The following is a 15,982-nucleotide window of genomic DNA, read 5'->3' as shown; positions in this document are numbered from 1 at the left end:
GAAACGGAAAAAATTTGTCGGTCGCGAATGTCATAACCTCTTAGAAGCCAGTTTCATATCACCTTAAAGTACGCTTATCTACAGTTTTTAAATGTACAGTAGACGCCTGTCACCTCTAAAAGTGAGATACGTTTCCGTATTTAACGGTTAAAACCGTATCGGTAACTCGTCGGTTCAAACCCCAGGTATATCGAAAAGGGTGGAAAATAGGAAGCCTCTCGTTGGGACTTTCGAAAAGGAGGGCAAGAATCGGGCGGTAAAAAAGTGAAATTTGCCGCGCCGAGGCGCATGCCCTGGTGGGCGCGTCGCCGGCTCTTCCGCGGACAGGCCGGCGACGGAAAGGTGCGCCGCAGTCGTCTGCTCCCGGCGCACGGCAAGCGGACGGGGTTCTCGACGGTGCGTGCCAGGTGGTGGGGACGAGAGTCGGTTCCGCGGGGAAGATCCAGCCTTCGGCGCTCCTCCGCCGATCGAGCCGCCGCAGTCGCATCGCGTAGCGCCTTCGCGTAGCGGAGGTGTACCCAAAGACATCCGAACCGTCCGCCGGCGAGCGCAGGAGGGTCCCAGACGCGAGCGGGCCAACACCGGCATCCACCGACCTTGGCCGCCGAAGCGCGCTCCGACAGGCTCCGACAGGCTTTGACAGGCTTCGACAAGGATCGACGAGGATCGACGCGCATCCGCGCGGATCAGCCCGGGGAGGCGGCATCCACGCCGAAACTCATTTGAATCGAGATCTAGACCCTTTGATTAATAAGTCGGTTAATCGCGAAAGCGAGTGACGGGGTATATTCCGGTATATATCGAGTCGCGAATGGAAGCCATTCCCGAGTTCTCTTCTGGGGCCTTCCGGTCTCGGCGGACGTAGCGCAGGTATCGCAGAACTCACGCTCGACTTCCTACGAGTTCGTATACGTATATCAATTGTTCTTGGGGATATACGTGTCAGTTTTGAAGAAGTTTTCGAATCCTGGTCGAACTGCTGTGCTGGAGATTAGGGAGAGAGAAGAGCGAAAAGGCGGGAAGCGGGACGAGTCGAAGGGTGGAAAAGAGTTCGTAGCGATGGGTCGGAACGGACTCGCGCTCATGGCGGCTCTGGCGTCGGTGATGGCTGCGCTCCCGGAAGTCGCGTTCGCCGGAAGCTGCGGCGAGGCCAAGCTCTGCTGCCCCGGAAGGGATTCGGCCTGCGTCGTGCAGAAGACGTCCCCGAATGCCATTATACAGGCGCTCACCGACAAGCCGTGCTACTGCGACCACGCGTGTCTGAAGCTCGGCGACTGCTGCAACGACTTCAAGGAAGCGTGCGGAGGTTGGTGACGTTCCCGTCTGAATTGATACCACTATCATTATCGGAATGAAAAAGTTAATTGATGCATCTTTGACTATCAACAGATTAAGTCTCTGCTGTTGGATTATCACGAGGCTATACCCTAAGAATAAAAGGTTGGCTGGCCCTAAACAATATACATTGCGACAACAAAATCAAAATCTATCAAATACATCCGAAGAATTGAGGAAATAAAATTATTTTAAATCAAGAATGATTCGTGTAAATCAACGTCAATTTTTCTTCACTACGAAATAATTGTTGCTTGCTGTTATATATGGTACAAGCAACAACGTATGAGGCGATGATATATATTTCAGTCAACTAATCTTTTTCCTCGGTGTATGTGCAGGTATTCAAAAGGGCATGGTAACAGTTACCACTTTTATATCTCAACCTCCTTATGATCTTCATCCATAATGTGGAGGTTAGGTGTACCCAAAAAAATTAATCAATCGCAAAAGTGTTTAGCAACAATTGTCACTTTTATACTATTACACATTCGCGACCGGCAAATTTTTTCCGTTTCAAATACTGAGTACCGGCGAAAATAATAAAATTCTGAAACTGATTGCCGCAAACTTGTATCGTGTATCGTTATGGACGTGATTCACGTCAGCGGCAATCAGGAATAAAATTTAAAATGACGTTAATTCACGTCAGCGGCCGCGAATGTGTTAATATTCTCATGGCTTGCATTAATGATATGGTGGTTAGACTTGTTACGAGATAAATTTTATGATATTCTGTATGTAAGTGCCTCGTTACACTATAGAGACAATGACTATACTGAAGAATTTATTTTTCTAAACTCCCGATACAAAATGGAGAATATACGCGTTTGAATGTTATTGCAAAACCGTTGTTGACGTACCTCGCCCGCAACACTTCAGTTAAACCACTTCGAAGTCAAGTACAGAGCCAACTTCGGTACGAGTTCTTTCCCCGCGCTCGCTCGCTGTCAGCTGGGCGAAGTGGTGGAAAATGTCATTGTTATTGTTGACACCGAGCAGGGGGCTCGGCTTTATTTGCGAAACTCTAGAGGCCGAGTAAGCGGAACTTTTGGCTCGTATTGAAGTTGGTTCTCAAACGGCGTGCTAACTGAAACGTACCTGAACCAGGGTACAAGGTGCTTAAACCGCAGACGAGCAAATTAAACTCGTCGTCGCGCATGTGTTTCGGCACATGTGCGATGCGTAAATGCGTTTGAGTAATTAGGCACCCATTTATGCGGTTCCGACGAGGCCCCCCTCTTCGGAGAACTTCATTACCGAGAGGAACTTCCTGAAATGAATTTACACTAGATGTACACTCGGCGAACATTTTTCTCGACACCCTCGAATTTTTTTTAATGGATAATTCTAAACGCAGTCGAGTTTCTCATAATTTCGATTTTCCAATGTATTAATTTAAAAATGAGATTTTCCTTCGTTCTTTACTTATCTTTGTCCTTGGCAAATAATTTGACGATTTAGATACAACATTTGCATTCCGTGTATTCGTTTATCAAACATCTCCCATTTCAAGCAAGATATGGGTAAAAATTGCAAACATAACTAATCATGAAATTTAGGTTTACCTGATGAATATCATCTGATAATTAGAAAATATATTCCGAACTTATAGATTACTCACCGCACTCAGGTGGCGAACATGCAAACGCATAAATTATCTCAATTAACGTATCATTTGGAAGGTGATGATATTTGTAATTTTCTTCTTTCAATTTCTATGGCTTAAATATAGTACTTCCAATGATATGAGGTCATGTTATCTGCTATTCTGTAAACGAATTTTCATTTGGTCGTGGAATAACGCATTTCTCCGGGAAACTGTGAATCATCTTCCAGCAAAAATGAAGAGGTGTAAAATCCTCTTAAGGCTACATTTAGTATAAAATTAATTCAAAGTAAATCCATTTACACCAATAGACGGTTTACACTTCCACGTTCCACCTTGTTGAATGTTTTTCTCGTGCTAATGGTGTTCGCGGAATCGGGGGCGATTTACTTGTTGCTCGTACGAGGGTGTGGTTTGCAATTACCATTGGGTAGATTTAATGTCATGCCTTCGGCGCATAGATTTCAGCAGCAATCTGAAGAACCCATCTGCATGCGAAATTCGTACCTATTCCGTTTTGGCATTATGCTAATCGCATTTGGCCCTGACCAAATCATGCTCCTCGGAACGCGGTCTAGTTTAATTACAAGTGATTAGGTCAATTGAATGTGTAACAAGGTCACAAAATTCCACAAATTTCCTCAAGACGTGCTAAATAATATCCTGAAAATTCGGAAAAATCCAGGAAAATTTTCAGTCACGATTTATGTCCCTAACTGCACGACTGGCGTTCAGGATGCTGCAGGGATGAGAGATCGTTGTTTAACGTTTCGAAGTGACGCCCAACGACATGTTTGGGGAGTATCTCGATTGTATGTGCATGCATGCATTCGGCAAATAAATCACTTTTATTCGTTCCGACTTTTTCCCGCGTTTATATCGTGTCTTTGAAGTGCCGGTTTCGCTGACCGACGACATCGACAACTCTTGATGGACGATTAATATGCACCGATTGCTGTCCGCGACTGCATTTACTGGTGCAACAGCTCGGAACGAGGTCGAGAATTCGTTTGTTCAGAGAATTCAGGGAATCCAGAGGAATCTGAGAATTAACAGACCCCGTGGATACCGCGACTCCGAACGCACCCCCACGTGATGCAATTGCATCCGATCGTAAATCACCTGCAACGAGATTTCGGTTTTGTTGCACTTTCAACCGCCACCCTGTGGAAATGACTTATAGGCCGATATTGAAATTTACGATCTCTTCATTACGCGGCTCTGCATGCCCCCGTATGAATAAATCCCTTTCACGAAGACCGGGTAAATCGTGCGTGTCTAAATACATCCTACCCTGCACTTTTTTTCAAGCAAGAGTTTTCCCATTGACAAAAACGATCTCGCCCACGTTAAAAATTCTACATTTTAAGAATTTCACGTATCTTAACACATTCGTGATCGCTGACGTGAATCACGTCCATAACGATACACGATACAAGTTTGCAGCAACCAGTTTCAGAATTTCATTATTTTCGCCGGTATTCAGTAATTGAAACGGAAAAAATTTTCCGGTCGCGAATGTGTTATGGTATAAAACTGACAATTGTTGCTAAACATTTTTGCGATTGAATTATTATTTTTTAATAGTAAAATTGCAGTGTTCTGGGCGAAGTACGTTAACACGGTTTTGCAGTAACATTCAAACGTATATATTCCCCATTTTGTATCGCGAGTTTCGAAAAATAAATTCCCCAGTATAGTCACTGTCTCTGTAGTGTAACGAGGCACTTACATACTTACAGAGTATTGTAAAATTTACCTCGTAACAAGTCTAACAACCATATCATTAATGCAATCCATAAGGATATTAACACATTCGCGACCGCTGACGGGAATTCACGTCTTTTCGAGTTCTATTCCTGTTTGCCGCTGACGTGAATTCACGTCATTTTAAATTCTACTCCTGATTGCCGCTGATGTGAATCACGTCCACGACGATACACGATATAAGTTTGCGGCAACCAGTTTCAGAATTTCATTATTTTCGCCAGTACTCAGTATTTGAAATGGAAAACATTTGCCGGTCGCGAATGTGTTAAGGAGGAATAAGTTTCAGAATTCTAGATTCAGGCCCGAAATATCATCCTGATTGAGAATTATCCAATTCATGATTTAATTAAGGACACTTTACTTCGCCTTCAAAGAATCCAGGCTGACCCAACTGAGGCGTTTCTACTAGAACTCATCACCGTCAACCAGACTATATCAAAATCGGAAATGATGAGTTAATTTGAATTTTTTCCCACGGATATCCCTCTGTGTTCAGAATCTCTCCTCGTAATTCCTATTCGGTTTAGCCGGAAATACGAGATTAAATGATCGGATCTGAAATACAAACCTAATTACCCGGGGAGCGGGGCAAAGGTTCTCAAAGTATTTCATTAAGCCGGTTTCCGGTGTAACGTTTCCCGGAGTTCTTTCCTCTCATTCTTAGCACCGAAGGTGGGGACTGGTTAGCGAAATCCGAGATTAAAGCATCTCCGTGGAAAATGCAATTTCTTTGCCGTTTCCATCGAATTCCTTCTAGGTGTCCCCTCGAGGGATTGGTTATGCTTACGTAGGCGCACGTACATGCCCAAAGGGCATGCGCGTGTACTTTGTACGTGCACGGAGTTACGCAGATCGAATGTGGAAAATGCGTTTCCGAGGTGGGAAGCAAAGGCCGAGGGAATCGAGCGAAAGGGAGAAGTGACATTTGCACAGTTCTTTACTCTCTTTAAATCTTACTTTTTCCCTTCTTGTCCGAAATGACGGGCTTCCACGTGGCTGAATGGACTTACCTCGGGCGACACTTCAAAGGGCGGACATTTGTAACAATACTAATTTTTCCGATCGCTCGCTGCCAAGATATCCTTCAAAGCGAAGGTTTACCACCGATTGGCCACCTAGAAACATTTTTTTTTACCGAAAATATGCTGGGAACGCGAAAAAAGTGATAAGTAATGGACGTACCGATTTGTAGCGCGAACGAGTCCTGTTAATTTGGATTTTCCTTTCTTTTATATTTTATTGTTAAGGAGGTGTGAAAGTGGCATCCGAAAGCTCAATCGTTCGTAAAACTTATCTACGAACTGGGTGTCTCAAATCGTTTCATACTTTAAAACGTGAATATGGAGACCCTAAGGTAGGTCCTGAAACTCGGGAAATTTCCTTTCTTATAAACTATTTTTTAAATACCCATAAACAAATTTGAAAGTAATTGAAATTTCATGAGTTTCAGGACCTCCCTTATAGTCTCCCTATTCACGTTGTAACGTTTCAAACTATTCGGTAAACCGAGTTGAGAGAAAAGTTTTATAAACAAAACCTCTTCGATGCCAATTTCACATCACCTTATGTACGGAAGTGTTGTATGCATCTTGTAATCATTCCCTTTGATAAGAGGCACTTCGGCTGACTTAAGTAGATTTTTCTACTTCACCTGGAGAGGGATATAAAATCATTGTAATAACTTTTCGAAAAGCGGAGGAATGGAGGAGAAATTCTAAAGTGTCTCATTTCGAAATGTATATATGCATAGAGTTATTATAGTGCTTGCGTACATTGTTGATCCCGGGAAATCGTATCCATTATGTAGGAATGTTTGAATACGCGGAGCTTAATAACGAGCATCAGATCATAACCCCCTTGTTTGTTTTACGGCAGTGGTAACGAAGGTAAGCTGGATTACCAAAAAAGGAGATTCCAGCAGCCCGAAAGCTGCTAAGTCCTGCTCCGAGTTTACATCCTTCTAAAAGCTCGACGGCTTAAAACGGACTCCCACCAAATGAACTCCGACCTCGCAGAAACAAGCCGCTCTCCTCGCTGTTAATTAAAAAAAAATTTTAATTAAAAATAAATAAAAAAGTATAAATAATGCCACCTAAACTCTTTTTTATTTATTTCAAGAGCGATTATTCCTCGTTTTCTATTCTTCTTCTTTTTTTTTTTCTTAATTTTTATGCCGCAAAGGGAATACTTTGAATTAGCAAAGTCGAACCTTTTTATGTGCTTGTAGAGGGTTGGCTTTCTAATATTCGCCGCAAGCTCCGCGAAGTACACTCCATGTCCATTTCGTGACGAGTTCGTGAATTGCTGGAACTACCGAGCACTTTCGCGATGGCGGGTTTCCATGAAAAATGCATGCGAGTTTGCAAGCTTCTCCCGAAATCGTGGCCATCGTCCGTCGCCGACATCCTCTCCGAAAATGGCCTCGACCACTCGCAAAGATGAGGAAGGGCTGTACAGTTTACGGCTGGTTCTTCCAAGATATCCTCCGAAATTTACTTCCGTTTGGGTACTTTTTACTATTTCGAACCCCCGTCGAATATTCGGACAAATTGTTACTACCACTTTATCGTGCAAGTTATTCAGGGTATGACGCGGGTATGACTTCGGAAGGACTTTTCTATAAAATTGTGGAAATACAGTTTAGGACGGAACTACCAAAACTACCAATGTCGGCAGTACCGGAAGTCCAATTTATCAGCTGGGTATGAAGTTTCTTTTCCTTGGGTTCGAATCTTGTACTACAATTTCTGATTTTCTGTGAAACATTGGATATGCAGTTTGGAGGGGAAAGTGCCAAAACCATAAATTCTTATAGAATTCCTAGTCAAGGTATGGCTTTTCACTTTCTTAGCAATTGGACCCTTGCATTTTCAAAAATCTTCTATAAGTTACTGAAAATGAAATGTAATCTGTACTAAAACAATTATAAATTCTAATACAGTTTAAAAAACACCAGGTGGCATTCGATCTGTATAGAAGCTTGAAAATTGAACTTGAAAGGGATTTTCTATATAATGCTGAAAATGTGCTTTACACTATATCGAAATTCTCAGGAATTTTGACAGAACTCCTCAGCAAGGTATGGCGTTTCAGTTCTCCGATAGCTCCATGGTTGCAGTTCGAAAAAAAAAAACGATCTATAACATACTGGAAATGCAGTTTAGGGTACATTGGAACTACCAGAAATTCTAACAGGATTTCCCAGCAGGGTATGGCATTTCACTTCTCTGGTAGTTTGAAGCTTGTCAGCGGAAACTAAGTTCGTGGCAACTTCTGCCGATACGAACACATGGGCATTAACGCACGACCGGTGATATTACTAATTATCGTCATTCGGTATTAAATATTAAAGCGAGCTAAGTAGTCTCATAAGAAGCAAAGCAGCTCCCTTAAGTGCCCAACTCGATGGAAACTGTATATTGTACCGCAACTTGTATTTTGATAACTTTACACGGAATTTCATCTCCCGCATCAAGGTACACCTCCCATCTCGGGTTAAAGCCCAAGTTAATTAATTTTCTGAAAGCCATAAGGCTCCAATTCCTTTTTCTTCCTCCCCTCCCCCAAGAAATCGCGGAGTGCTCCATGCTTTATATCCCCCTTAAAAGTTACTTTTGGAACAAGGGTGCGGACTTTAAATTCCCTTGCGCCTCCTCTTCTTATCCAAGGCAGGAGTTAAATTCAGCACTCAATTCTGGAAAATAATAGCCGCGATAAACCTCCCCGAAAGACGATAAACCGCGTTTTAAAGTCCCCCTCTGTCTCGATAAAGCCGCTAACCTGGCCAGCCTTGGAATCTGCAGAAGAGTAGTCATGGGTTTTTAAGAAGTCAGGGATCGTCTTCTCATTCCATATCGATTTGTGAAATCCAATCGATCGAGGGATTTCGCCGATATTGCGGCTCGTAACGAGGTCCTTCGGACTTCATTTACCCTCGATGACGGTCGAGCTTTAATTCTCTTAATACACTTTCAATCGCTTTTCCACGAGTCGAGTGCTCCGACGTTAACGACAAACTCGATCTTCTTCTTTTTCTTATTCTGCTGTTTCCTGGGAAATAGCGACTGCCTGGTCATTATCGAGTTCGGTAAATTAGTAATCGATTAGAGACCAGCGGGGTAATCAAGGTATTGACTGGGGTCCAATGAGTCCTGGTAATTGCTAAGTGCACTATTTTACGATTGAATTTTATACGGTTAATTTCTTCAATTCCATCATTTCATTCGTTGATAAAGATACACGTTAATTAGAATTTAATCTAACACCTTTTAAAATGTTTATCCGCATTTATTAATCTTGCCCGGAAAAATAAAAATGTAGACACGTAAATAGCTGAAGGATTATTAGAATATGATAAATATTTCAATTAGGACGTTATGAAATTTCGGAAATTAGTATTTCAGTTCATCGCTTTCGAGACGGAGAGATAACGTAATAATGATTTCAATTTGACTATGTAATTTATTTCAAATATAATATTGTTATTTCAATTTTTATTTACACGTGTAATTATGTTATCTTGACTTTGACAATAATTCAACGATGGCTTTCATCGAATATTTCATTTATGTTGTTTTCCAAAAATTTTCCAAGGACAATCGATCTCCCATTTTCTCAAAGTTCCTCCCTCAAGTTGGAATAAGATCTTGTGAAATGATATCGAGTATTCGTATCAGATAAAGTGAAGTATGGATTGGCGATGATAATTCGAGCTTTCTTCTCCACCGTTTGACCGTTTATCTCGCAGGCCGTAGTTAAGCGCAAAATTGGCTGCTCGGTGAAGTTACTTTAAATGCGGTGGAAAAGCTTGAAACTTTATGCGTTCATAAAGTGCTCAACTTGCGGCATAAATCCCGAAGTTGTTCCAACTTGCAACATGTGCCGAGAAGTAGGTTCGTACGTACCTCCTTAGGTGAATCAGGCGTTGAAATTAAATATTACTCATGTACAAGATACATGAGCCCCAGGAATACATAACCTAGAGCATCCCTCTCGGAACAGAAGTGCAGCTACGAGAAACTGTACAACAAATTAAATAATGTAACATCACTATTTTTTACGCTCACAGCGTTTCAATACTGACCACTAAACCTTATAAATTGGTGAGGTAAATCGAAACTAAAATTAATACCAGCAACAAAAGCACTACACGAAGCTAATCAGACGAACATTTAAATATTACTAGTATTTTAATGAACAAATAGAAAATAGAGAAAATATTATCAGAAGGATGCGAACATTGTACAAACTCGATTAATCAGATTTTCATAATTTCAAATGTCACTTGTCAATTAACGAGAAAAAAGGTGAACCTGCGAATGATGTCAAAAAAATAGGAACGCTGTTGAGGCTAACGATTTCCTGAATTTTAAATAATAATTGCAAATTTATATACTAATCGGAACGATGTGTAGGATAAAAGAAATGGGAACGCAAAGTTGATCGAGCGAACGAACTTCAGACACCACTTGTAAATTTCTAAACAAATCGAGATGGCGGATATCAGGATGATGGATTTACCGAGATAATGGCTCACGTTTAAAATATTACTTGGGAATTTATAAACAAATTGAAAGAGCGAGTCATATTAGATAGACAGGAACACAATCGAAGCTGACCAAGCGAGCGACGTCCCGAGCGCATGGGACATTAAACAGCGCGTGGGTGCAATTAACGCGCCAAATATTGTTCCATATTTTACGAGTCTCGTTTCTCACTTCCGGGTAGACGGGCCAGGAGTGGAGGGTAATTTTAATTTGTCTGTGAACTACGGCGAGGTCCATTAAAGCCGCTTTAATCGCCCGGAAACGCGCGCGATCACTTCCTGGTTGGATATGCGCGACGCGCGTCGAGTTTCGCCTCTCTCCGGTTTCGTGTCATTTCCTTGGGTCCATTGTCAATCCGACCCCGACTGTCCTGGGAATTATTGTTCCCCGACACCGACGCCTTGCGTGGGTTTTAATCACTGTCCAAGTGGGTTCCCTTTCGTTAAATGCGTAATTCACCATCCGTATTGCAAACCGTTGCCTCGCAATCGGCGAGTTGCCTTTCTCCTTAAAATCGTCCTTTATCATTTCCAAAACAGCTTATGCAAGAAATGTTTCTATTCGACAATTCTTTAACAACCATAATGTTTAAATTAAACGTTGCATCGATTGTTTGAACTACATTCTTTTTTTTTTTTGTTGAATTCATATCCGAGGAGAAGAGGGTAGCTGGGATGTGTATATTATAAATAATTGAATTACCAATTAAGGATTTTAAGCCAGCTCCCGAATACCTGGGTTCATTTGTTGCTTGAACACTAGAGTTTCTGAATTGCTCCCCAATTACGTAAATAAAGTTTACTTTGTGATTTTAACACGGCGCGTTCATTGATAAAGCACGTTGAAATTTAGCGCCCCGGCTGAAAACAGGGGAAGCCTTTAATTATTACATGCCTCTGTTTTCGCGTTCGTATGGGGGATGTCAGTGTATCCCACCATGGAAACTATGACCATGAAAACGGGAAACAAAGGCAATTGTATAACTTTTAATCCTCATTTAGCGAAATCCACATTGAAATATCGCTATTAAGTGAAACATTCATCTCAGATTTTCGTCTGCAGAAATAATATATTAAACAATTTTTACAGGACATGTTTCCTTATCGTCAAGTATGCGGTTTCACAGTAAAATATCTAGGATAAAAGATAATTGAATTTCAGGAAAGTCGCAAGGAGGAGAAATATTAGTTGACCGAAACAAATATATATTGTTAAAGTATGTATCGTTGCCTGAATCATGTATAATTGCACGAAATAATTGTCTCCCCGAGAAGAAAAATTGACGTTGCTGATTGAAACTAACTATTGACGATTTCACATAATTTTGTCCCCTCAATTTGACATTTCTTTGGACGTATTTGATCGCAGATTTTTGTTCTCGCAATGCATATTTATTTTAATCAATCGTTTTCCTCATCGCGAAATGAAAGCTCCCAAGGTCTAGCACATATCCTGGACTATTTTATTAGCGGCCGATTTATTGATTTTCTGAGAGAAGAAAAAAATTATTAGTTGTCAAAAAGACTAAAGTGAGAAATTCTGGGCCCGCTGGATCCATCAACCTAGGGCGGAAAATGGGTTTCAGAGAAAGAAAAGTGAAAATTCCAGGACCAGGTACATCGTTCCCGGGAACCTCCTTTACAACAAGGTACAGCCTCGTGTACTCGCGTACTCGATACTTGCTCCCTTAACGCGCCTTCCGGCTTATCGTAAAGGACGCGAAGGAGTTAACGAATTTTCCCTCGGGACCAGCCATAAGGCTTCTTCGGCTTCTTTCGAACTCGAGTTTGCAAGTTCATCCCGGAACAAGGTAGGATAAAGTTGGCCGACTTCATCTTGTAGGTTGCTAGAGGTTCCCGGAGGTTCCCGAAGGTTGGCCTTCTGCTCCCACGAGAGCCGATATCCTCCCGGCGGTATGGAGGGTATATCGACATCCAAGCTAAACATTCAATTTCGGAGTAATGAACCGCCCCGGCTTATTAGCAAGTGAAATGCCATGCGGCATTGTCCTAAAAGAGCTAGCACCGAAAAAGGACCCTCTGCTAGCTGGGTCCGGTTATGCAAATGAGGGGGACCGGGATCGGGCCGAACCTTAAGGAGGGCCGGTTCTGATCTTCGCCACCTTCGAGGGGTCCGACCTCCTCCTCCACCTTTGGGCCTCTAATAATACTCCGGTTTTTCGCGGGACCACTCTCCCGGGTCCTTGTCCTTGCTCTCTTATTTTTACACTCCGTCCCCTTCGGAGAAAAAGGAAGGGAAGGAAACCGAATAGGGGAGGAAGCTAAGAAAAAGGGGAGAAGGTGCAGGGAAGGGAAAAGGCATAAAAAGGAGGAGGTGAAAAAAGGAAGTTCACTCGCCTCGAATTCAATTAGTGGGCGGACTCGTTTCCAGATTCGCCTCGAGCGGCCTTGAACTTGAACCCCCTGGGGTCTTTGGCTGCTCGAACTCGAGGAATCCCCGACAAGAAGAGACCCACGCGATGCCGCTTTTATTAATGCTCCCTCCAGGATGGATAAATTTAGGATCTTCGGCCCGTCTTCGTGCCGTCTGCTCGCCTCGCCAACGAATTTATTTAGCCTTGAGAGATCGCCTTATCCGGAAACGAGAATCATTGTTACGTAACCTCTAAGGTATAGCGAGGATAGATTAGACAATATACTGTATTATACGATCCTATACCTATCTCCTTTTTTTAGACACAAGGATACTGAGGAAATCATTTTGGGAGGTTCTTGATCCACCTCTAACTCGTGACCTTTACCTTATAGGTTCGAGAATCCTTTGTGATGGTGATGAAAGATCCCCATGATCCGTGATTTTTTTTTATTCATTCAATTTATTAATGCTCCTTCCGGGAAGGCTACATTTAGGGCCCCCTCGCAGGCGAATTTATTCAACCTTGAGAGAACCCCTAATCTAGAAATGAGAATTATTATTACGTTATTTCTAGACTGTTTATTTATTTATTTTTTTTTTAATTAGATATTTTACTTATCTCCTTTTTCTCAGGTGCAAGGATCTTCAGGATCTTGCCGGAGGAAATAATAGTCGGAGGTTCTTGATGAACTTAAGACTTTTGTCTGATACATCGAAGAATCCTATGCGATGGTGAAAGATCTTCACGATCCGTGATTTCTTCTTTTTCTTTTTTTTTTTTATTAATTCAACTTATTAATGCTCCTTCCAGGGTGGCTAAATTTAGGATCTCAAACCTTCTTCATGCCGTCAGTCCTCGTTAGCAATAAATTAATAGCCTCGAAGAGAGCGCCTAGTCTAGAAATAGGAATCATTGTTACATAATTGCAAGGTTAGATTAAATACCATTACTTTTTTTGTTTTCTTCGTGTATAAAAGAGTCTGGTGGGTAGAAATCATTCCTTGGCTCCGAGAACGACCTCGAACTTGAACTCTGAGGTCTTTGGCTGGGACCAAGGATTCCCTCCCGATGTCAGAAGACCCACGCGATGCCACTTTTATTGCCTGACTCCCGGATGAATAAATTAAGCCTCTATTTTTAGCCCCTCCACGTCGGGATTTGCTCGTTTACACGGCCTGGGGTTTGAATGTTTCATGAACGAATTTATATTAGGCTTAGGCCATGCCGATGCACGTGTCCGAGGTATCCGTAACAATTTGTTGCACAATATGAGCTCATTACCGAGGTACTCGCGATACCGACAACCGGGGACGCGCATAATAACATTAATCTAACTATTCGCAAAATCCCGATATTCTCCTCGAATTTACTCTACGTATCCTCTGAGGGGTGCCAGCTGTTCTGCGTTCTCTCTCGAGATGCGGTAGCGGGTCTTAAATAAATTACTCAGTCGCTAAATCGAGTTCCTGCTATTTCAATTGTCGATTACAACGAAGCGTGGACAATTAGTGCCGACCCCGTGCACACGTATGTCGGGCTCTCTGGATGATATTAATCTTCCATGCACGAGGACCTGTGTATGCATACATAAGCCACCAAGTAACGACCCTTTGTTCCCCCCATTTAGATCATGTACCGGACTTTAACCCCTTGTACCGATGTCACGTGATCAATCGTTTATAAATTACACATGTGGCCCATTGGCCGCGTCCTAATTTTCCCTGGTAGGATTAAATCCCTTGTAGACGATGATGCAAACGACCTCTCGGGTCTTAAGGAACGGGCTCGTTGAATTTATCTGCCAGTCTGGTCACTCCCTGCCATAAGTATCGTAATTGGTCATGCGCGGGCAGGCATTGTCATGCTAATGCATCAGGATGCATTGTCTTTATTGGGTTGCCGGTGCGAACGGCCAGCAGCGTTTTTAGAGCACTGCACTCGTCGAGCATTAATATCCGGCTCTCTTGTTTTTCTCCAGCTTCCTTAGAATCTCAGATTTTTCTCCGCCGGTTCTTCAGGGGATCCTCGAGGACCTCTCATTACCGCGGATCCTTGGTGAATATTTATATGGGGATTTGTTAAAATTATTAAGAGCCGGGAAGGACGGCTCTCTGGGGAGGAATTAACCCTCTGTTACCCAATTTTTCTTTTCAAACCTAGAAAAATTGGTACTGCTTGAAATTCGCCATTAAGCTTCTGGTTTTAACTATTTATAAATTTAAAATTTATGTAATCTTATATATATTAAAATGTTTATCAAATCTCAATTTGGAAAGAAATTTCTTGGTTACGAAGGAGTGGCGTGATGATAAGTCGGAGAAATCAAATAGAGATTAGGAAATATCGATATTCGAGTATGCGGTTTGCAATTCATGGGTGGCGTTTAGAAGGTTGAAATTGTCATTTTAATGAGGCTTGCCGCGATTTTTTGTCAATTTCAGATTTTAGGGACCACTTATTTCTGGGAATTACGAGTTATTTATCGAGTGAGTTGTCTAAAAGGGATACGTGAAAGATATTAATTTATTGGGGGCTTTTATCCTGATTTGTTGAAATTACAGAGACTTCGCTTGTCTTTCCTTTTGTATATCCTGGAGGAACTTTGCACTTCGGCAGAATACAAAGCAGTTGGAATCATAAGAAATGTTTTTTTCTTGCTTCCTCTGGATTTCCAGGGCTCTCCGTGTTCCCGGATTTAATAAAGGCCCTTCTTTTTTTAGCATTCCGTAATTTAAGGAATAATAAGCTTTAGCGAAGAAACATTTCGCGAAATATCACGGAGAGAGGAAATATCCTACAAGGCGGAGTCATAAAAGCAATGGAGTCGGTAGTCATTTTAATATCGGCGTCTCGATTATTCCTTTTGCTTCCATCTCTCCGAAGACCTCCCATTCTCTGTTTATTTCCCTCTTCTCGAGTTCTGCATTTCCACTTTGGCAGAATCGTTGGGACGTGCTCGTTATTCTTTATGATCGTGTATTAAGTTTTCTAACTCGCGAACTACTTATTCAAGTATATTCATAACTAAACACTCGTATTCGAGTAGACATTCTTTCCCATGTCTTAATATTAGAACAATAAATTATCGACAACAATCTGCGCGGGCAATGTTCAACAATACTTTCCATTTTGCTCCTCCCAAAATTCACAGGGTCGTGTATAATGTGTGCAAATCCTATCGGTGAGGTCCTTTTGTCCACGTAATAACTTGTACACCCCTTTCGCAATATCCCTGAATTAATGAGGACATTGAAACTCCGAAGGGAAAGCGTAATGCGAGAGGAGGCCATTTTCGATTGCTTTGTTTGCCGTAGTAGTCTATCAGTATGAAAATCGAGGAGGGAA

At 42.1% G+C, this 15,982-nt stretch overlaps 1 protein-coding gene across 1 annotated transcript in view; it reads left to right on the top strand.

The window, feature by feature from the left end:
* Positions 1-470: 470 nt before the first annotated feature.
* The window catches only part of LOC105694351 (somatomedin-B and thrombospondin type-1 domain-containing protein), a 63,281-nt gene continuing 47,769 nt past the window's right edge, over positions 471-15,982 (top strand). Inside the window, exon 1 of the mRNA XM_012414906.2 lies at positions 471-1,306. Within this exon, the coding sequence (XP_012270329.1) occupies positions 1,060-1,306 (247 nt within the window). The 5' untranslated portion in view covers positions 471-1,059. The remainder of the gene's footprint in view (positions 1,307-15,982) is intronic.

This window comes from Orussus abietinus, unplaced genomic scaffold, assembly GCF_000612105.2.
Source record: "Orussus abietinus isolate OABI.00-Male unplaced genomic scaffold, Oabi_2.0 scaffold186, whole genome shotgun sequence".
Lineage (NCBI taxonomy): Eukaryota > Metazoa > Arthropoda > Insecta > Hymenoptera > Orussidae > Orussus > Orussus abietinus.
Note: the sequence above shows the minus strand (reverse complement) of the source record. Positions and strands in the feature narration are given on the sequence as shown.